This window comes from Hemiscyllium ocellatum, chromosome 44 (genome assembly GCF_020745735.1).
Source record: "Hemiscyllium ocellatum isolate sHemOce1 chromosome 44, sHemOce1.pat.X.cur, whole genome shotgun sequence".
Lineage (NCBI taxonomy): Eukaryota > Metazoa > Chordata > Chondrichthyes > Orectolobiformes > Hemiscylliidae > Hemiscyllium > Hemiscyllium ocellatum.
The window spans coordinates 4795407-4817992 of record NC_083444.1 but is presented as its reverse complement, the minus strand read 5'-3'; the positions used below and the strand labels follow the sequence as shown (position 1 = coordinate 4817992).

General features: G+C 45.3%; 1 protein-coding gene across 1 annotated transcript in view; it reads left to right on the top strand.

Annotated features, from left to right (window-relative positions):
- Positions 1–22586, top strand: part of LOC132835198 (uncharacterized) — a 58688-nt gene that overhangs the window by 3042 nt on the left and 33060 nt on the right. The window contains exon 2 of the mRNA XM_060854562.1: positions 13032–13529. Within this exon, the coding sequence (XP_060710545.1) occupies positions 13032–13529 (498 nt within the window). The remainder of the gene's footprint in view (positions 1–13031; positions 13530–22586) is intronic.

The window sequence follows — 22586 nt, the reverse complement described above, 5'->3', positions numbered from 1 at the left end:
TTAACAATAGCAATACCAGCAAAGAGACAAATTAAAATAATACCAATATACATTGCCAGATTTATCAACCAGTTGTACAATGAGCCAAAACCCCAATCTCTCAATCCAGTACCTTCTGTCATTTGATTGAGGAAGGTGCGGATGTTATCCACATGCTTGGTAATATTCTCGATGAGGTCGCTAACCCCCATCATACACTTGCCCTTTACTATGGCGCAAACCCCACCCTCTTTGCCGAGTCAGTAGTCGAGGGTGTACCGGTTTTGCTGGGAAAATAGACGTAATTCTGAGAGCATACCCTTAACACCTGCTAAGGCTGCAGCCATCTTGTTGTCCAAGAGAGTGAGGCCGCAAATAAGATAATTTCAGTTTGGGTGGCTAATAATTCCTGCAGATCCTCCTAAGGAAAAAGAACTAAGAAATGCCAAGTCCACAGACTGGGCTTTACTGTTGCCCAAAGCCTTGGCATCTCTTCAATGTGTGCAGAATTCAAGTGAAACTGAATGTTTTGGTAGGGAAACCCCAACCCTATTCCCAGGTAGTTGGACAGGGAACAGTAGTCTGGAAAATTGTCCCTACAGCGACAGACGGGGTGTACCTACTTCATCAAGAACGAGGAAGTTGGTCACTCTGCCTTGGCCGAAAAAATAGAAACCAGGTTTAGTATAGATGATATGGAGAGGGCTTCCCAATAAGAAGTGGGCTTGTCTTTGTGGCTACCCCGAATGTATGGGTAGTCCATGGCTACAGAGTATGGTCGCCCTGGGTGCTTAGGGTGAAAGCTGTTCAATAAAAAGACAAAGAGATGCAGTTATTGTCCCAGACTAGTTCCTTCCATCCCACAATTGGGAAGATGAAGGTGGGCGGTGCTGTTACCCATACCACGAAGAGCCTAAACACTGGTAATAACCGGGACACGCTCCTCTCGTAGGCATACACATGAGATGCGAGGCCCCACAGGGGAGTAGTAGTGGTTAGTACATTTGACCAAGGCATATAGAATAGTCTTAGTCCCATTTATGTAAGCACAACCCCCATCCTGTACTGTTGTAACAATTTGGATAGGCTACCCCAGACTTATTAGAGGAAGTGCACAAGCAACAAGCAGGTGGGGATAAGTAATAGTCAAAAGAAACATTACGTCTGGTAAGCACCTTAGAAGTGTTATACTCCGTCATTGGGATTCGGGAGGGGGAAAGGGGTCCAACGCTGATTTGAGGCCTTAAGAGACCACTTCATCCCAGTCAAATATTTTATTGTGACTTTGAAAAAATGGATTGTTAGTGAAAGATAACATTTCCCCCTTTTCTCTTTTGCGACATGCCAATTTAGACCTCTTTGAATAGAGGCAAGGCTTACAGGGCCACCCATAGCACAACTGTAATCAAACTGGCATAAAACACCTTGACAAGGTAAAAACCATTGAGACTTGTCCTGTAAACGAACTGTCCAATCTTCTTGATGCAGTTGACCATTGCGACAATCATTCTTGGGAATGTTCCGTGCATCGAAGGAATCAGTCTCTTGGCACACAAGGACAACTTTTCGGCATAAATGTTACGCAGTCTCTGGTTGTTCAGGAGCACACTGATAAATAGTCCCTTCTTGAGCATTAATGCCGATGATGATGAATCCACATAACAGGGTAAGTTCGATCTTCATCATCTCAACCCTTGCGAGGGGCTCATCCGATGACCTTGCAATGGTGGGGGAGGTGCCCTGTGACCTTATCAGCAGTAGGGATGGTGAGGAGAACCTGGAAGGGTCCTATCGAAGTTGGAGCCAACAGCATGTCCATTGTAATAGAGTATTAACCATTCCCTCCTTACTCAAGTGTGTACAATAATGCACGTAATCAACTAAAATAGGCAGCAGCAAAGAAGGAACACAAACATGTCCAGCAGGAGTCACCCACATTTTGGTTTGAGGGAGTACCCTATTTGAGGCCATAGTTTATGCTCTTCAGCAGGGGACTTCCCCTGTGATTTCTGTACCATACCCAGGTCTGGCAAATCTGTCCCCTTATTGTCTCTATTTGGGTTTTGCTGGGGGCCCAATGTGACCAGAAGTCAATAGGGTGTAAGACTGCCTGCATGGCAGCAGCATCCACCTACCCATTACTTTGGAAACCGGATCAGTTGCCTCAGCCTGAGCCAAACATCTTGATAACTGCCAGATTGATTGGACAAAACAGCATTACTATAATGCCACCCTGTGGGGGTTAAAAATTCTCTGTGTTCCCACAAGGCTCCATAATCGTGAGTCACACCAAAAGCATAACAAAGAGTCAGTGTACATTAACAGATTTTCCTTTTGTAAGGATGCAAGCATGTTGACTCTCTGCATTAGCTCCAAGGTAACATTAAAGACATATCACTCCCAAATGGCCATATTTCCACAGTTAAAGCAAGGGCCAGCCATTCGTCCTTGGGGGATTTTGCTGTCTTGTTCCCAGTCACAAAGGTTTAATACTGAGGCTTGCCTGTCCCCATTTTAAGGGTCTTCTCGGGGAAAATGTTGCTCAGCAGTGGTTGCTGGGTGGGCATCTGAGGTAGTTTCGACCTCCAGTGGGTATCCTGGTCCCAATCAACCCTGTCGGGGCTGACACATGACATTGGGGATCGCGAGGGTGCTGGATATAATCGGTTTATTCTATAACTTGCATTGTAGTTCAGTCTAGTTCTGGCCGTCCCAATAGAAAACCACCGCTCACCTCATTTGCAACTGGAAATTCCTGGACTAGTTCATGTTGTTTGTCTGGATCATTTCAGTGACACCAGGAGGAAAACATTGCAAAAGCACAGGGTTAAACAAACGTGACTAAGCTTCTCGATTATTTTCTCAACTGTATACCATTTCCATCAGACAGATGGCCACATATTTCAGCTGCTGAAAATGTATTGCTGGAAAAGCGCAGCAGGTCAGGCAGCATCCAAGGAGCAGGAAATTCGACGTTTCGGGCATCAGCCCTTCATCAGGAAGGGCTGATGGCCGAAACGTCGAATTTCCTGCTCCTTGGATGCTGCCTGACCTGCTGCGCTTTTCCAGCAACACATTTTCAGCTCTGATCTCCAGCATCTGCAGACCTCACTTTCTCCCCGGCCACATATTTCAGCCTTACAACACAAGTCATTCGTATTCGGGCTACTCTCAGAATTTTAGTGTATTTACATCTGTATCGTCCTTTGGACGTATTGAGCAAACTGGGCTGGTTTGTTCTTGCTGGCAGGAGCATGCTTCATCAACATTACTCTGGTTCCCAGGATGGGCCCTGGTTTGGGATGGCACAGGCCTCTTATCCCCATGATATTGGCTACGAAGACTGGATGCTTCATTTTCAAAAGAAAGAAAGGGGTGGGGGGGTGCTGTGCTGGGGACAATCAAGAGATGTCAGGGGCTCAGCTGATATCCAGGAATAAAATCCCCATCCTCAAAGAGGGTCGGTATGCCAGACATAGGCTCGGGATTCCGAGTAGAATCTAAGTTCTTTATTTTACAGCGTTGTTGCTTTAACCCTGTTTGTATTTTCCTTAGCCTTATTGGCCTGACACTGTTTCTCATGTCCCTTTTATTCTTTCATCTACCCATTCACAGTCAGCCATGAACACCTCCCAGCTTTTGGGAGTTCCATCTGCTATACATACCTCTATCCCCCAATCACATGTAGAATACCGTCAACTGGCCAGTAAGGTATCTTTCCTTTCTTTAGTTAGCAACGAATTAATGCAACCATACTTCAAATTAACTGTGAGGCAGTGAGACAGATCACTGACAATGTGTAAAGGAATAAAGCCAAGCTATCCTGCCAATTAATTCTGATTTTGTGAGTCAGTGCTAATACAATTGATTATTAAAAGAATAATAAATAAAATAATCATTATCTGTAATTCAGAGGAGGAACTGAACAAGTGGCTAAGACATTTCAAAAGTCATCAATATAAACTGGAAATTCATTTATTCAGTATTCAAGATTTAAAATGTAAAATATACACAGTTTCCAACTCTGAAATCCATTACAATTACCTTGTTCTAGTCCCTTAATGTAAATCTAGATTAGGTTCCAGTCATTGCTCATTTACAATGCTACAGGCCCCGAAGTGACTACAGGGCTTTAAAATGTCTTGTCTATTCACATGGTAACAAAAAACTTCTAATGCACAAATAATGGCCGAATCCAAAAACGCAGATATTAACAATAGGATATTAATTTTGTTGCATGATTTATCACAATATAAAGGATAAATAGGGTGGTCACTAGGACTTCATATAGCACAGAAACAGACCCTTTGGTCCAACTTGTCCATGCCGAGCAGATATCCCAACCCAACCTAGTCCCACCTGCCAGCACATGGCCCATATCCCTCCAAACCCTTCCTATTCATATACCCATCCAGATGTCTTTTATATGTTGTAGTTGTACTAGCCTCCACTACTTCCTTTGGTACCTCATTCCATACACGTACCACCTCTGCGTGAAAATGTTTAAACTGGTGAGTCAGGGGAAAGGGAAAGCAACAGGGAGTATGGAGTCAGGTAGAAAGATAAGCAGCAGGTTAGCACGTGTGCGGGGTTTAAGTTCGAGGAAGACTAGGAATGAAGCAAAAAGGATGGATAACTTAGGGAGAGGTGATGGAAATCATGAAGATTAAAAAACTAGCATTACAGTGCTTTACCTGAAAACAAAGTAGATGAATTAACAGCACAAATCATCATAAATGATTATGATGTGGTAGGCATCACAGAGACATGGTTGCAGGGTGTTCAGGACTGGCAGTTAAACATCCAAGGTTTGACAACTTTTCGAAAAGACAGGGGTAGGGAGAGGGGGTGGGGTTGCCCTTTTAGTTAAGAATGAAATTAAATCTATGGCATTAAATGACATAGAGTCAGATGATGTGGGTGGAGTTGAGGAACCACAAAGGCAAAAAAAAAACATCATGGGAGTTATGTACAGACCTCTAAGCAGTGGTCAGGACCAGGGGCATGAGATTAGACAACCATGGCTGACAAAAGTTTCACAGAAAAAAAAGAGAGCCAATAATGTGGCCAAGAGTACTAAGAAATCAATATTGGGAAGACTACAAAAACAAACAGAGGATAACAAAGAGAGAAATAAGGAAGGAGAGGATCAAATATGAAGGCAAGCTAGCCAGTAATATTAGAAATGATAGTAAAAGTTTCTTTCAATACATAAACAAATGAGAGGCACAAGTAGAGATTGGGCCGCTCCAAACTGATGCAGGAAGGCTGGTGATGGGAGATAAGGAAATAACTGAAGAACTTAATAAATACTTTTGTGTCAGTCTTCACAGTGGAAGACATGAGTATCATCCCAATAATTAAAGAGAGTCAAGGGGCAGAGTTGAGTATAGTGGCCATTACAAAGGAGAAAGTACTTGATAAGCTAAAAGGTCTAAAAATTGATAAATCTCCTGGCCCGGATAGGCTACATCCTAGAGTTCTGAGGGAGGTGGCTGAAGAAATAGCAGAGGCATTGGTTGTAATCTTTCAAAAGTCACTGGAGTCAAGGAAAGTCCCAGATGATTGGAAAATCACTGTTGTATCCCCCTTGTTCAAGAAAGGATCAAGATAAAACACGGAAAATTATAGGCCGATTAGCCTAACCTCAGTTGTAGGTAAAATTCTAGAATCCATTGTTAAGGATGAGATTTCTAAATTCTTGTAAGTGCAGGGTTGGATTAGAACAAGTCATCATGGATTTAGTAAGGGGAGGATGGACCTGACAAACATGTTCGAATTCTTTGAAGAGGTAACATTCATAATATGGTAGAGTTAGACCAGGGAAACTTGGTGGATGTCATCTACCTAGACTTCCAAAAGGCCTTTGACAAGGTGTCTCACAGGAGGCTGCTGAGTAAGGTGAGGGCCCATGGTGTTTGAGGTGATTTATTGGCATGGATTGAGGATTGGTTGCCTAACAGAAGCAGAGAGTTGGTATAAAACGTTCTATTTTGGAATTGCAGCCAGTGACAAGCAGTGTCCTGCAGGGTTTAGTGTTGGGGCCACAGCTGTTCACTTTGTATATAAATTATCTGGATGGAGAGACTGGGTGTATTCTGGTGAAGTTTGCCGATGATACAAAGTTAGGTAGACAGGCAGGTGGTTCTGAGGAGGTGGCGAGGCTACAGAAAAATTTAGACAGTTTAGGAGAATGAATTTCATAAGCCATTTCTTGAACCAATGTGAGCAAATGGAGGTCTTCCACTTTGGAAAAAAGAACACAGGCATGGACTATTTTATAAAGGATGAGAAACTTCATAAAGCCAAAGTACACAGACATCTGGGAGTGCTAGTCCAGGATTCTGTAAAGGTTGACTTGCAGGTTGAATCCATGGTTAAGAAAGCAAATGTGATGTTGTCACTTATTTCAAGACGGTTGGAATGTAAAAGCGAAGATGTGCTACTGAGACTTTATAAAGCTCTGGTTAGGCCTCATTTAGAATACTGTGTCTCGTTTTGCGCCCCACACCTCAGGAAGGACATGCTGGCACTGGAGCGTGTCCAGGGCAGATTCACACGGATGGTAGGTCTAACATACGAGGAACGGCTGATGATCCTAGGACTGTATCCATTAGAGTTTAGAAGGTTGAGGGGAGATCTAATAGAAACTTACAAGATAATGCATGGCTTAGAAAGGGTGATCGCTGGGAAATTGTTTCCATCGGGCAGGGAGACAGTGGGCACAGCCTTAGAATTAGAGGGGGTCAATTTAGAATGGGAATGAAGAGACATTTCTTCAGCCAGAGAGTGGTGGGCCTGTGGAATTCATTGCCACGGAGCACATTGGAGACTGGAATGTTAAATGTCTTTAAGGGAGAGATTGATAACTTCTTAATCTCGCAAGGAATTAAGGGATACGGGGAGAGTGTGGGTAAGTGGCGTTGAAATGCCCATCAGCCATTGAATGGCGGAGTGGACTTGATGGACTGAATGGCCTTAATTCCACTCCTATTTCTTATGGTCTTATATTGAATTGAAACTTAATTGTCATTGAGGGAGGAGAATTGATATAAAATAAAGCTATGACTGGCACACCATAATCACGAATGAAACACAGCAGTCTTAAAATTAAGTTGAAACAAACAAATCTGAAAAAAAATTAAATCTGCTAGTATCATTTTCTGAAACAATGCTCTTGCTATGGGATATTTTGGATCCATCTTTATACTTCCAGATTTACAAAATTTAACTAAATTAAATAAGGTTCATGCAATTCCTCCACTCATTGAGCAAATATTAAAGTCTGAAGTGATTTTCCTCAATGTTAGGTTTAGATTATAACTAAAATTGAACAGAGACCTGTTCTCATCGTGGAACAGAATGATTCTGCACCTGAGGCCCAGATTTACTGCTACAAATGGAAATCAAATTCAAAACAATCCCGGATCTCAAGCTCCAGGGAACAGAACACAAACATTCAATCACTAACAAGCAAATGTGCATTCAAACCAAATCTCAAAGGGTTAAACTTTCTACAAACTGCAGGGAATCAGCACTAAGTCTCTGTCTGTTTCTCTCCCTCTCTCTCGCATTTAAGGGTAATGAGGCACTCAAATTCCGGAACAGTCAAAGATAGGGAGTTTAGTCTCATTAATCCTGGCTGTAGTACCCCTTCGGCTGCCGTCGCCGCAGCCACTTCCGCCCCCACTGACATCACTAACCTGCATGACCGCAACGCCTCAGGTGTCTCCGCCCCCACGCCGACTTGCGTCATCACGCATAACCCCGCCCCACGCCGAATTTCATCACCACGCGTAACCCCGCCCATATGCCGATCTCTGCCCGCGCCCCCACTCCCAGCTCCAGTCCCACACCAGGTCCTAGCTCTCAACCTTGCCGGATCTTCACCATCCCTCCAGACCTCCCCCTCTCTGAGGATGAAAGATCAGTCCTCAGCAGAGGCCTCACCTTCATTCCCCTACGCCCTCAGATTAATGAGTTCAACACGCGGCGCGATATTGAACAATTCTTCCGCCGCCTTCGCCTCCGTGCCTACTTTTACAACCAAGACTCCCGCCCACCCTCTGACGACCCCTTCTCTCGCCTTCAACACACCCCACCCACCTGGACACCCCGTGCTGGCCTCTTACCCGCCCTCGATCTATTTATAGCCAACTGCCGCCGCGACATTAACCGACTCGACCTGTCCACCCCTCTCACCCACTCCAACCTCTCACCCTCAGAACGTGCAGCCCCCCACTCCCTCCGCTCCAACCCCAACCTCACCATCAAACCGGCAGACAAGGGAGGTGCGGTAGTTGTTTGGCGCACCGACCTTTATACCGCTGAGGCCAAACACCAGCTCGCAGACGCCTCCTCCTATTGCCCCCTTGACCATGACCCCATCTCCCACCACCAAACCATCATCTCCCAGACCATCCATAACCTCATCACCTCAGGGGATCTCCCATCCACCGACTGAACTGCCCCTCACCCTGAATAACTTCTCTTTCCAATCCTCCCACTTCCTCCAAACTAAAGGAGTTGCCATGGGCACCCGCATGGGCCCCAGCTATGCCTGTCTCTTTGTAGGATATGTGGAACAGTCCATCTTCCACAACTACACTGGCACCACCCTCCACCTTTTCCTCCGCTATATCGATGACTGTATCGGCGCTGCCTCGTGCTCCCACGAGGAGGATGAACAGTTCATCAACTTTACCAACACCTTCCATCCCGACCTCAAATTCACCTGGACTGTCTCAGACTCCTCCCTCCCCTCCCTAGACCTTTCCTTTTCTATCTCGGGCAACCGACTCAACACAGACATCTACTATAAACCGACTGACTCCCACAGCTACCTGGACTACACCTCCTCCCACCCTGCCCCCTGTAAAAACGCCATCCCATATTCCCAATTCCTTCCTCTCTGCCGCATCTGCTCCCAGGAGGACCAGTTCCAATACCGTACAGCCCAGATGGCCTCCTTCAAGGACCGTAGATTCCCCCCAGATGTGATCAACGATGCCCTCCACTGCATCTCTTCCACTTCCCGCTCCTCCGCCCTTGAGCCCCGCCCCTCCAACCGCCACCAAGACAGAACCTGGTTCTCACCTACCACCCCACCAACCTCCGTATACAGCGTATCATCCGCCGTCATTTCCGCCAACTCCAAACGGACCCCACCACCAGGGATATATTTCCCTCCCCTCCCCTATCAGCGTTCTGCAAAGACCACTCCTTTCGTGACTCCCTCGTCAGGTCCACACCCCCCACCAACCCAACCTCCACTCCCGGCACCTTCCCCTGCAACCGCAGGAAATGCAAAACTTGCGCCCACACCACCTCCCTTACTTCCCTCCAAGGCCCCAAGGGATCCTTCCATATCCGCCACAAATTCACCTGCACCCGATGTGGCCTCCTCTATATTGGGAAGACAGGCCGCCTACTTGCAGAACGCTTCAGGGAACACCTCTGGGACGCCCGAACCAACCAACCCAACCACCCCGTGGCTCAACACTTTAACTCTCCCTCCCACTCCACTGAAGACAAGCAGGTCCTTGGACTCCTCCATCGCCAGAACATAACAACACGACGATTGGAGGAAGAGCGCCTCATCTTCCGCCTGGGAACCCTCCAGCCACAAGGGATGAACTCAGATTTCTCCAGTTTCCTCATTTTCCCTCCCCCCACCTTGTCTCAGTCGATTCCCTTGAACTCAGCACCGCCCTCCTAACCTGCAATCCTCTTCCTGACCTCTCCGCCCCCACCCCACTCCGGCCTATCACCCTCACCTTGACCTCCTTCCACCTATCACATCTCCATCGCCCCTCCCCCAAGTCCCTCCTCCCTACCTTTTATCTTAGCCTGCCTGGCACCCTCTCCTCATTCCTGATGAAGGGCTCTGGCCCGAAACGTCAAATTTCCTGTTCCTTGGATGCTGCCTGACCTGCTGTGCTTTAACCAGCAACACATTTTCAGCTGTAGTACATTGCTGCCTAACCAAATGTGTGAGAATTGTATTACTGGTCAACTTTTTTCTTTCTTTAATGCGACAAAGGTAGCAACCACCCTCTATACTTCATAAACCAAGAACAAACACCAAAACAAACAGAACAAAACCATAGCAGACAAACAAGACAAAGCAACAAAGCAAGACAAGCCAAGCCAAACAGATACAACAGAGAAGATCATCTCAATTTAAAACTGTCACTAATCAACAACTCGACAATGAGCAAGACTAATGATTTCTGCACAACATTCTCAAACCCTGACAGTCTTGTTATATTTCTTTGTTTCGCCTTACACAGAATAATTTGGAAATCAATTTAGACAACACCAATTTGACCAAATTGGAGGAGGAGGGGAGGGGTGTCTGTTCCATGATCGGTCAATAAGCACTCACAATCGGTCTGGTTCTTTAACACTTCATTATTTATTTCTTCATTCAGTTGGGTACAGAGTATCCAGAAACACAAGAGATTGTGGACATCTATATTTCTTGGAGGAGCTGCACACATGGCTTGATACAAAGAAGGGTACAGGCCATGATTGCATAGTACATTCAGACAATTACCCATCAATATATACAATATTGCTTTATTTGACAGTTACTTGATCCAGTGATATTTCCTGGGAACCAACTTTGTTTTCCAATTCTCAGGCTACCCTTATCTCACTAACTGAGCCATTGCACCTGCATCTGAAGGTCAGTTAGGATGGCCAATGGTGTCTTGTCTAGTCTAGTTATTTCTATGCTATAAAGGGAGTATTGTCTGCTAATCTCTATTGAAGCAGACTGTGGTTAGTCAATTATGAAGCTATAGCAGAATTAAAAAACATTTTATGCAGCTTTTAGCAGAATTGTCGAATTGCAGCCATGAAGCTATTTTGTCATGTTATTTGCATCGAGAAGCCATTTTACTGCCACCTAAGTTATTAAGAACATCTGTTAAGCGGTTGTTCCTGACAACAACTAGTTACCTCAGCCTGTATTCAGTTTTGGATCCTCAACTGAAGTCTGCATAGATCAGCTGCAAATGTGTTGCTGGTCAAAGCACAGCAGGCCAGGCAGCATCTCAGGAATAGAGAATTCGACGTTTCGAGCATAAGCCCTTCATCAGGAATCAGGTCCATTGCTCTGCCCTCATCAATCCTCTTTGTTACTTCAAAAAACTCAAATCAAGTGAGTACAACATGATTTCCCACGTACAAAGCCATGCTGCCTATCACTAGTCAGTCCTTGTCCCTCAGGATTCCCTCCAACAACTTAGAGTCATAGAAATGTACAGTATGGAAACAGACCTTTCGGTCCAACCTATCCATGCCGACCAGATATCCCAACCCAATCTAGTCTCACCTGCCAGTACCCGGCCCATCTCCCTCCAAACCCTTCCTATTCATATACCCATCCAAATGCCTCTTAAATTTCGCAATTGTACCAGCCTCCACCATATCCTCTGGCAGCTCATTCCATACACGTACCACCCTCTGCGTGAAAAAGTTGCCCCTTAGGTCTCTTTTATATCTTACCCCTCTCACCCTAAACCTATGCCCTCTAGTTCTGGATTCCCTGACCCCAGGGAAAAGACATTGTTTATTTATCCTATCCATGCCCCTCATAATTTTGTAAACCTCTATAAGGTCACCCCTCGGCCTCCAACGCTCTGGGGAAAACAGCCCCAGCCTGTTCAGCCTCTCCCTGTAGCTCAATCCTCTAACCCTGGCAACATCCTTGTAAATCTTTTCTGAACTCTTTCAAGTTTCACAACATGTTTCCGGTAGGAAAGAGACCAGAATTGCACGCAATATTCCAACAGTGGCCTAACCAATGTCCTGTACAGCCGCAACATGACCTCCCAACTCCTGTACTCAATACTCGGACCAATAAAGGAAAGCATACCAAACGCCTTCTTCACTATCCTTTCTACTTGCGACTCCGCTTTCAAAGAAGTATGAACCTGCACTCCAAGGTCTCTTTGTTCAGCAACACTCCCTAGGACCTTACCATTAAGTGTATAAGTCCTGCTAAGATTTGCTTTCCCAAAAAATGCAGCACCTCGCATTTATCTGAATTAAATTCCATCTGCCACTTCTCAGCCCTTGGTCCATCTGGTCCTGCCCACCACTGTGATGTCAGGCTCACCGGTCTATAGTTCCTTGGCTTTTCCTTACCACTTTCTTAAATAGTGGCATCATGTTAGCCAACTTCTAGTCTTCTGGCACCTCACCTGTGACTACCAATGATACAAATATCTCATCAACGGGCCCTGCGATCACTTCCCTAGTTTAGTCAAAGCAAATGCTCAGAGGCACAGTATGGTTCTACCTTCTTCACTTTTGTTCTCAGCCCTGGAGAAAGACAGAGAGAGAGAGAGAGAAAAAACAATCTCCCATCAGCACAGAGACATGAGTTCTCGGTCTTTCTCTCAAACAGTAGATTTTTAAGGAATACCGTAGCCACTTACCATGAACATCATCCAAATAAGGCAACATCTATATTGATTGGGTGATCATTACAATCAGCAAGCATCAACAGTAAACATTAAGCCATTGGCATTATACAAAGGATGTTCTTAACCTTGTTAACTGGCGTTGCACAAGGGATGCCTTTTTACTATCCTTGCCTCATTGTTTACTGCAAGTCCACACCGACCTGCCGAAGCCCAACCCACCCAGAGCCATTCCCCTACATTTACCCCTTCACCTAACACTACGGGCAATTTAGCATGGCCAATTCACCTAACCTGCACATCTTTGGACTGTGGGAGGAAACCGGAGCACCTGGAGGAAACCCACGCAGACACGGGGAGAATGTGCAAACTCCACATACAGAGTCGCCTAAGGCGGGAATTGAACCTGGGTCTCTGGCGCTGTGAGGCAGCAGTGCTATCCACTGTGCCACCGTGCTGCCCACGGTGATCAAAGTCATGCTAGTTGAGCCTTTGTCAGGCAACCTAAAACCCAAAACATGATGAGCCCCAAGCAGGCCCCAGCCGCACCTATGGCGGGGTAGCCGTTGCCTTAGGCTTGGCTGCTCAAACCCCAGCTACAAACATATCCTCCTTCAGGCACCTGACTAAACGCCTGGGGGTGAAGGCCTATCCCCATCCCAATATGACTATTGAGGCCTGCAGTAAGGCTCTGGCTAGTGTGGTCTGCTCACAGGCCATGGTTGCTGCAGCCTGCATGTACGGGAAGGCCATGTTTCTTGTAAAGACCAAGCAAGCGGTCCATCTGTCCGTGGAGAAGGGGCTCATTGTGGGCAGGACATACCTACCCGTTGACCCATTGGAGATCATGGCCCAGAGGGTTGTGATCTCTAATGTCCTGCCCTTTACTGCAAACGAGCTCTTTCTCCCCCACCTTCAAACACTGGGGGAGATCCAATCGGGTGTCCAACCACTCCTGCTCGGTCTGAAGGACCCCGCCCTCAAACACATCTACTCCTTCCGGCATCAGGTGTTATTTACCTGGCCCGGGAGGATGTCACAGAGGGCTCCTTTACGCTCCTTCACAAGGGCGCAGCCTATCGCATCTTCTGGACAGCGTGCGGTGTCAGCTGTGCTGTAAGTTGGGGCACATAAGGAACTGCCCCCCTAGCCCACACCAGCAGCCGCAGGTGATGCCGCCGCACCCACTCCCCCTCCCCCAGGACAACATCGAGCCCCTAGGCTCAGTCCGCGCACTGCCACTTTAACAACCTGCTGCTGGAGGGTGAGCGGTTCCGGGACTTGTTTTGTTGGTTCTGGGCCAGCTGGAGAAGGAAACGGGGAAGTTTCCCCTCCCTGAGGCTATGGTGGGACATGGGCAAGGCTCATGTCTGCGTTTTCTGACAGGCGTATGCGAGGGGGTGAACAAAAAGACGGAAATCCAGGATTGAGGAGGTGGTGTTTGATCTGGAGTCACATCTCAGTCAGCCCGATGTGGACCAGCCCTGAAGGGGGTGTACGAAGAGAACGCCACACTCCAAGACCTGCAGCTCATTGGGTCTCTGATCTGGCTCCTCCAGGACTTGGACTGCGGCTCCCCCTTCTTCTACTCACTGGAAAAAAGGCACAGCACAATGTCAGCAGCTCCTTGTACTGCTGGCCGACGATCGGTCCCTTTGTCTCTGATCCGGTGGGTATCAGGGCCCAAATTCGCTCTTACCACACAGTTCTGTTCTCTCTGGGTCTGTCCAGCGAGGATGCTGGCAGAGTTCTGTGGGAGGACCTGCCTCAGCTCAGCCATCAGGATGCTGGAAGGCTTGACAGTCCCGTCACATTACAGGAGTTGACCTTTGACCCTTGACTGGCTCTCAAGGGGCAAGTCCCTGGGGCTGGATGCGCTGACTGTGGAGTTTTTCAGGGCGTTCTGGAAAGCGCCTATGCACAGATCCTGGGGGAGTTTCTTAGTATCGAAGAGTTGTCCCTTTCTTGGTGTGGAGTGGTCACTATCTGCAAAGTTTTCGCCAGGCTGTTGGCTTCTCGTCTGGCTTCTGTGATGGCCCACATGATTCACCCACACCAGTGGACGAGTTACGGGGGTTCAGCTGGAGTACCACCCATCTCCTCTATCTGGGTGTCTACCTCAGCCCAGCTGAGGAATCCTTTCCCATGAACTGGCAGGAGCTAGAGGCCAAGGTCTTGGCTCGCCTAGGCAGCTGGACAGGACTGTTCTGAGTTCAGTCTTACAGGAGTTGCCTGCTGGTCATAAACCAGCTGGTTGCTGCCATATTTTGGTACCGCCTGGTCCCTTTGGTCCCTCCTCCCGGTTTTGTTGCTGACATCCAGAGAATGTTGGTTCACTTCTTCTGGGACAAAAAAAAACTTGCTGGGTTGCAGCATAGGTTCTGAGTCTTCCTATTGAGGAGGGCGGTCAGTTGCTGGTGTGTGTTCACACCCAGGTGGTGACTTTCCGCCTTCAGACCTTGCAGTGATACCTCAACCACGACATGCAGCTCCTGTTGATCAACCATGATGGTCGGGAGGTCACTCTCAGGACACCGTCTTTTACCAAGACCTGATCACTGTCTGGAACATCGTCGAATTGCATCATGCCTACCCTCCAGCAGGAGTAACGGCTGTCATCATGGAGCCATTGGTCAGGAATCCACACCTCCATGCTCACGCGTTTGGCTATTGGAGGGGAGGGCCATCCTGGTGAGGGTGGCCAGGGTCGGGGATGTGGTGGTCGGCAATGGTCTTGGCTGGTCGCTGCCACAGGATGTAGTGAGCAGGGCAGCAGTAGGCTTCCGCTTTGAGGCCACTGCCATTCGATGCCTTAAACGGCAGTGCTCGGACCTGACATCGTGCACCAGAAAGATGAGTTAAATCAATTGCATCAAAAAACATTTACAGACAAGGAGAGTGAATGCATCCTTGTATTATTACTTAATGAATGATATCTTAATGAGGAAATGGAGACCATCATATATTCAAGCAGATAAGAAATGGACAGAGATTCATCAAATTGTTTTGCCAGTAGGGTATAGAAAGGAGGTGCTGAGAGTGGCGCATGAGCTACCACTTGGAGGTCATTTAGGGGTGAAGAAATCACAGGCTAAGATACAAAGACATTTTTACTGGCCTGTACTGCACAAGGATGTAGTTGAATTTTGCCAGACATGTCGTATATGTTAGCTAATTGGAAAACCACAGGCAGTAATAAAACCTGTACCTTTAATACCTATTCCAGCATTTGAGGAATCTTTCACAAATATCTTGATTGATTGTGTAGGTCCCCTACTTCCAACAAAAAGTGGGAATAAGTATTTATTAACAATAATGGATGTATCGACTAGATATCCAAAGGCAATCCCATTACGTAAAATTACAGCTAATAGGGTTATAGAAGAATTATTTAAATCTTTCACTAGATATGGACTACCAATAGAGATCCAGTCAGATCAAGGATCAAACTTCACATCCAAACTTTTCAAGAAGGTTATGGATAACATGGGAATGAAGCTATTCAAATCTACTGCGTACTATCCAGAATTGCAGGGAGCACTAGAGAGATGACTTTAGCTAAGGGCTCATGGTCAGGATTATCCAGGTGATTTGGACAAGGGAGGTCCGTTTGTACTTTTTATGATCAGACATGCACCAAATGAATCAACCAAATTCAGTCCATTTGACTTAATGTTTGGGCATGAAGTAAGAGGACTGTTAAAATTGATGAAGGCAAAATTAATAAGTCAGAATTCAGAGACCACCCATTTAAAATACATGTCAAATTTTAGAGAACTATTAAATAGAGCTGGAGATGGCTAGACAACATTTAAAATATCACAGCATACAATAAAACAGAAAGCAGTTGGGGATGAGGTATTGGTATTACTTCCAGTAATAGGTGAACCTTTAAAAGTCAGGTTTAGTGGACCTTATCATAGTGAGTGAGGTGAACTACTTGACAAGGACTCTAGGCAGGAAGATATCTCAGTGTGTGTCATGTGAATATGCTCAAAAGGTATTTTGATAGGGAAGGGAAGCAAGAGGAGAAGGTGTTAATGATTACAGCACAGAAGGAAGAACCATGTTCAGAGAATTCTGAATTGGACATTCCTCAAATCAAATTAAACAATGAGGAAGTTATCAAAAATTGGGATAAATTATTGAGTTACCTTCCACAAGAAAATCAAAATGACCTGAAACAGTTATTACTATCACATGGGGAGACATGCGGAACTAAACTGGGAAGTACTAACCTAATTGTGCATGATGTAGCTATAGGAGATATTGTTCCAGTTAAGCAACATCCTTATAAGCATAACCCTCTAAAGTTGGCACAGTTTCAGAAGGAGATGGAGCGCATGCTGCAAGGTATCATAATTAAAGTGAGTTACAGTGACTGGAGCTCACCCATAGTCACGGTGCCAAAGACAGATGGTACCCAACGGTTATGTGTGGACTATTGCAAAGTCAACACCATTACAAAGACTGATGCATATCCAATTCCATGGTTGGAGGACTGTGTCAAAAAAGTGGGACAAGCAACTTACATTTCTAAATTGGACTTGCTCAGAGGCTACTGGCAAGTACGTCTGTCAGAGAGAGCAAAGGCAATTTCAGCTCTTGCAACACCAAATGGACTATATCAGTTCAAAGACATTCCATTTGGTATGAAAAACATTCCAACCACATTTCAGAGACTAACTAATAAGGTCATTGCTGGATTACTCAACTGTGTGGTGTATAGTGATGACCTGGTGATTTTTAATCACTCATGGAAGGGACATTTACAGCGTTTATCAGACGTGTTTGATCGTCTTTGGAAGGCAAGCTTGGTGGTAATCCTAGCTAAAAATGAATTTGCCAAAGCCCAAGCCGCCTTCGTGGGCCATGTTATTGGACATGGTCAAATGGCCCCATGGGATGCAAAAACAAAAATAATTGGGAAAATTCCCACACCGTTCCTGGGATTGAGTAGATTTTACCGAAAATATGTGCTGAACTTTAGTAGTGTGGCTGCTCTGAATTGTTAAAAAGGACAAGAAGTTACAGTGGACAGCAGACTGTCAAAAGGCATTTGACAGCCTAAGAACTGTGTTAACCACTGCCCTAGTATTAGCCACACTGGATTACACGAAGCCTTTTAAGGTAGCTATCGATGCCAGTGATGTGGGTGTTGGTGCAGTGCTCCTCCTGATAGACTCATCAGGTATTTTTCTAGGAAATTGAATGTTCATCAACAGAAATACTCAACGGTGGAGATAGAGACTTTGAATTTGGTGTTGGCATTACATTTCAGTGTCTATATCACCAGTGATGCATCTGAGACAATCATGTGCACTGATCATACCAATTGACATTTGTGGAAAAATTTAATGACAAAAATGCCAGACTGTTTAGATAGAGCTTGTTGCAGCCATTCAATTCGACAACTGTGCATGTGCCAGGTCGCAAAAATGATTACCAATGCAGTATCGAGACTTGAATGAGATACGGAGGCATTTGGTGATGGGTGCACCGCGGCCTGAATTTGCATGTGGTTGGTCATGTTTATAGTTTGTGTCATGTATATATGTGTTTAGACTACTAACTGAGTTTTTGAAGGCTTTTAAAAATGAAGCCATCTTTTGGTATTGATTTTTTTTAGGGGGGAGGTGTCACCAAGCTAGTCCCTTTTTTCTAAAATCTGTTCCTTGGCTCAAGGAGACTGTGTCCTTGGCTTTTTTTTCAGAGGGGTCATAAACATCTCCCTGTTCTGAAATAGACTGGTTTGGTGCAGAGATTAAAGGGCACTGAGAGGCCTTTTTGTTTATATGTAAAGAAAAGAGACTTCAGGCCAAAGTGGTCACTTTTTAGAAGTGACCTGTATAATGAAAGGGGTGTGGTCAGCTCTATAGCTAAGCAGTTCAGAACTAGTTAGGGGTTCAACAGTGAGCTGTGTGGAAACAATCTCTCTCTCTCCTTCTGCCCTTCTAACTGCAACCTGTAAGCATTTGTTCCATTTTTTACTGGTTTTTAAGGAGGTTTGCTTATTGGGACTGTTGTGTATATTCAGAACAGCATAATTAAGTCTAGTTTGGATAGACTGAGTTCTGTCATGGTCCTTTATTCTGATCTTTGTGCTTCATTGTGTAAGTTTGTGAATAAACTTTTGTCTGTTTTAAAACCTGTAGTCAACCTTGCTAACTATCTCCAGGTAATTTTCACTGTACACTTACCAAAACAAATTGCAAAGTTATGGTCTTTCCTGCTTAAGAATGTTTTGAGTGGTCTGGCCTGGTCCATAACAGTTATTGTTAGTAAATATGCGGATGATACCAAGATTAGTTTGATAGTGGACAGCGAAGAAAGTTATCTGGAAATGCAGCAATATCTTGATCAACTGAGCTAAGAAATGTCAAGTTGAATTTAATTTAGATAAATGCAACGTCTTGGACTTAGGACAGGAGTTAGATAGTCAATGGCAGGGCCCTGGGAAGTGTTATAGATCAAAGAGATCTAGGGGTACAGGTTCATAGCTCATTGAAAATGGAGTCAGAGCTGGACAGGGTGGTGAAGAAAGCTTTTGGCATGCTAGCTTTCATTGGTCAGAGCACTGAGTAAAGGAAATGGGATGTCTTGTTGCAGCTGTACTATATGTTGTTGAAGCCACATTAGGAATGCTGTTCTGGTTTCCATACTACAGAAAGGATAATATTAAACTAGAAAGAGTGCAGAAAAGATTTACTAGGATGCTATCAGGGCTGGAAGATTGGAGTTATAAGGAGAAGTTGGATAGGCTGGGACTTTCCTGATGAAGGGCTTTTGCCCAAAACATCGATTTCGCTGCTCGTTGGATGCTGCCTGAACTGCTGTGCTCTTCCAGCACCACTGATCCAGAATGGGACTTTTTGTCCTGGAACATACAAAACTGAGGGGTGACCTTCTAGAGATGTACAAAATCATGAGGTAGATAATGGTAGGAGACTGTCAAACTAGGGGGCATAGGTTTAAGCTGAGACAGGAGAAAGATACAAAAGGGTCTAGATGAGCAATTTTTTCACTCAGGGTGGTTGGTGGGGTGGGTGGGTGCAAATGTTTGGAACAGGCTGCCAAAGGTAGTGGTGCAAGTGAGTGCAACTTTGTCATTTAAGAAACATTAGGATAGGTACATTGATGGGATAGGTATGAAGGGACATGGACCAAACACAGGCAAATGGGACTCATTGAAATTGTGAAAACTGGGCGACATGGGCAGGTTGGGATGAAGGGACTGTTTTTGTGCTGTAGACCTCTATGACGCTATGAAACATAGAAGATTCTAACGGCTCGACAGGGTGGATGTTGAGGAGATGTTTCCACAGGTGAGGGACTCTTGAACTATGAGACAAAGTTATGGGGTAAGGGAATACTTTTAAAACTGAGATGCAAAGGATTTTCTTTTCCCAGGGGATAGTGATTATGTGGAATTCTCTGCCCCCAAGAGTTGTGGAGGTTAGATCGCTGAAAATATTCAAAGAGGAGCTAGATTTTTGAAATATTGGGGGGGTTGATGATGAGGACCCTGGGCCAAATCAGCAATAATCTTGTTGAATGGCAGAGCCGGCTCCAGGAGCTAAATGGCCCATTTTCTGCTCATATACAGAGGAGTCCTGATATAACATTGTTAAATTGCTTTATGTCTTTTGTATGATTTGGATATTTTTTATTGCACCATTCTAAAATTGGGCTCAAATTAGGTAGATTTATTTTATTTGGGTTGATGATATTAAGGTAACCCCGTATTCATTTAAATGTTCACTTAAAAGTGACATCATCTTGGATGCAAAATAATGCAATTTACATTGTGTGGTAGAGCAAATCCCTTGTTAAATAAAACTGAGGCCATCACACTTTACAGTGTCTTCAATAGCATAGACTGAGTACACCAGGCTAAAAGCATTTTCAGAGATGTAGTGGTTACGGAGTGGGGGACATGCCCCCGACTGTATGAATGGTCCTGAGGTGGAGGTGGTCGAGAGCTTCAAGTTCTAAGGAGTAAATATCACCAATAATCTATCCTCGTCCATCCATGTTGTGCTACAGTCAAGAAAGCACACCAATACCTCTGCTTCCTCAGAAGGCTAAGGAAATTTAGCATGTCCACAATAACTCTTTCTGATTTTTATTGATGCAGCATAGAAACCACCCTGTCAGGATGCATCACAGCTTAATATGGTAACTTCACTTCCCAAGCCCATAAGAAATTACAGAGCCATGAACACAGCTCAGTCCATCATGAAAATCAACCTTCCTTCCATTGACTCCGTCTACCCTTCCTCCTCTCTGGGGAAAGCGGCCAACATAATCGAAGACCACTCCCACCCCGATGTAGCTGTTCAGATTATTATAGTCATTTGTAAATGCAAGTGCTTTAAAAGGCTAGTTATGGCATTAATCAACTACAACCTCCCCATTACTCTTGACCTACTCCAATTTGCCCATCAGACCAACAGATCCACATCAGATGCCAAATCACTTGCCCTGCACTCCTCCCTAGAACATCTTGACACCAAGAATCCTAGCAAGAGTGGAGGGTTCCCAGGCGGAAGATGAGGCACTCTTCCTCCAACCGTCCTGTTGTTATAGTCTGGCGATGGAGAAGTCCAAGGACCTACATGTCCTTGGTGGAGTGGGAGGGGGAGTTGAAGTGTTGAGCCACGGGGTGGTTGGGTTGGTCGGTCCGGGTGTCCCGGGTGTCTTCATTCCTGAAGAAGGGCTTATACCCAAAACGTCGATTCTCCTGTTCCTTGGATGCTGCCTGACCTGCTGTGCATTTCCAGCAACACATTTTCAACCAAGAATCCTACTCATTGACTATAGTTCAGCCTTCAACACTATTGTCCCCTCGAGACTGATTGCTAAACTTAGTGATCTCGGACTAAGCCCCACTCTCTGCAACTAGATCCTCAGGTTCCTGACCCACAGGCCACAGTCAGTGAAGACTGGGGACAATATTTCATCCTCACTAACATTCAACACTGAAGCCCCCCAGGGGTGTGTACTCAGCCCCCTACTACTCACTGTATACCCCGACTGCATCGCCAAATACCAGACTAATGGCATTTACAAGTTCGCTGATGACACCACAATAGTCAGTCGAATCTCAGATGGTGATGAAACAGAATACAGATGGGAGGTGGACAACCTGGAAAAATGGTGCTCTGAGAACAATCTAGCTCTCAATGCCGACAATCCAAGGAACTCATTCTTGAGTTTCAGTGGGATGTTATTCATGCCTCCCTATACATTAACAGCAGAGAGGTGGAACGAATGGAGAGTGTCAAGCTCTTGGGAGTGTCATCCACAACAAGCTTTCTTGGACTCTTCATGTGATGCACTGGTTACAAAGGCCCAACAACATCTCTTCTTTCTCAGGCAGCTGAGAAAATTTGGCATGACAGCGAATACCCTTGCCAACTTTTTTAGGTGCGCCATCGAGAGCATTCTGTCTGGATGGATCACTACCTGGTATGACAACTGTACCATTCAAGATCGGAGATGGTTACAGAAAGTGGTGAACTTGGCCCAGCCAATCACAAAGGCCAACCTCCCATCAAGAGAATCTATCTACCAGGCCCGCTTTCAAGGGAAGGCCGCCAGCATTCTCAACGATCATTCCCACACTGGCAATGTTTTTCTACAACCTCCATTATCGGGGAGAAGATACATATTTTGAATCCTAGCTGTTGTCAGAAGCAACAAATATATGTAGGGTTTTTATTAACAACAAAATAGCTTTTCAATTTAAAATAACACAACAAAATGGCTGCAAGTTATGGTTTGACTTTGTGAACCTGTACTGCTGCTTTGCTGATTTAGCTGAAATAGAAGATCAGGAAAACAATGGAGTTTTCATAAAATGAATACTGACACATTAATCGACCATTCGAACTAACCTTGAGCTCCTAGCATAAGATGATGATTTATGTAAAACAAGAACCCTTTCCCAGGAAATATCACTGGATTAGCCTGCTGTCAATCATGTCACCATATTACACAGTTGATTGGACTTTTGTAATTAAGAACTCTTTCCCAGGGAATATCATTGGACTGGCCTGTTGTCAATCATGTCACCATACTACATTTGATTGGTCTTTTCTTGTAATTAAGACTGTACTGTCTCTCAAAAAACATAAAATATGCTTATTGTTCAATTGTAATTCCGCAATT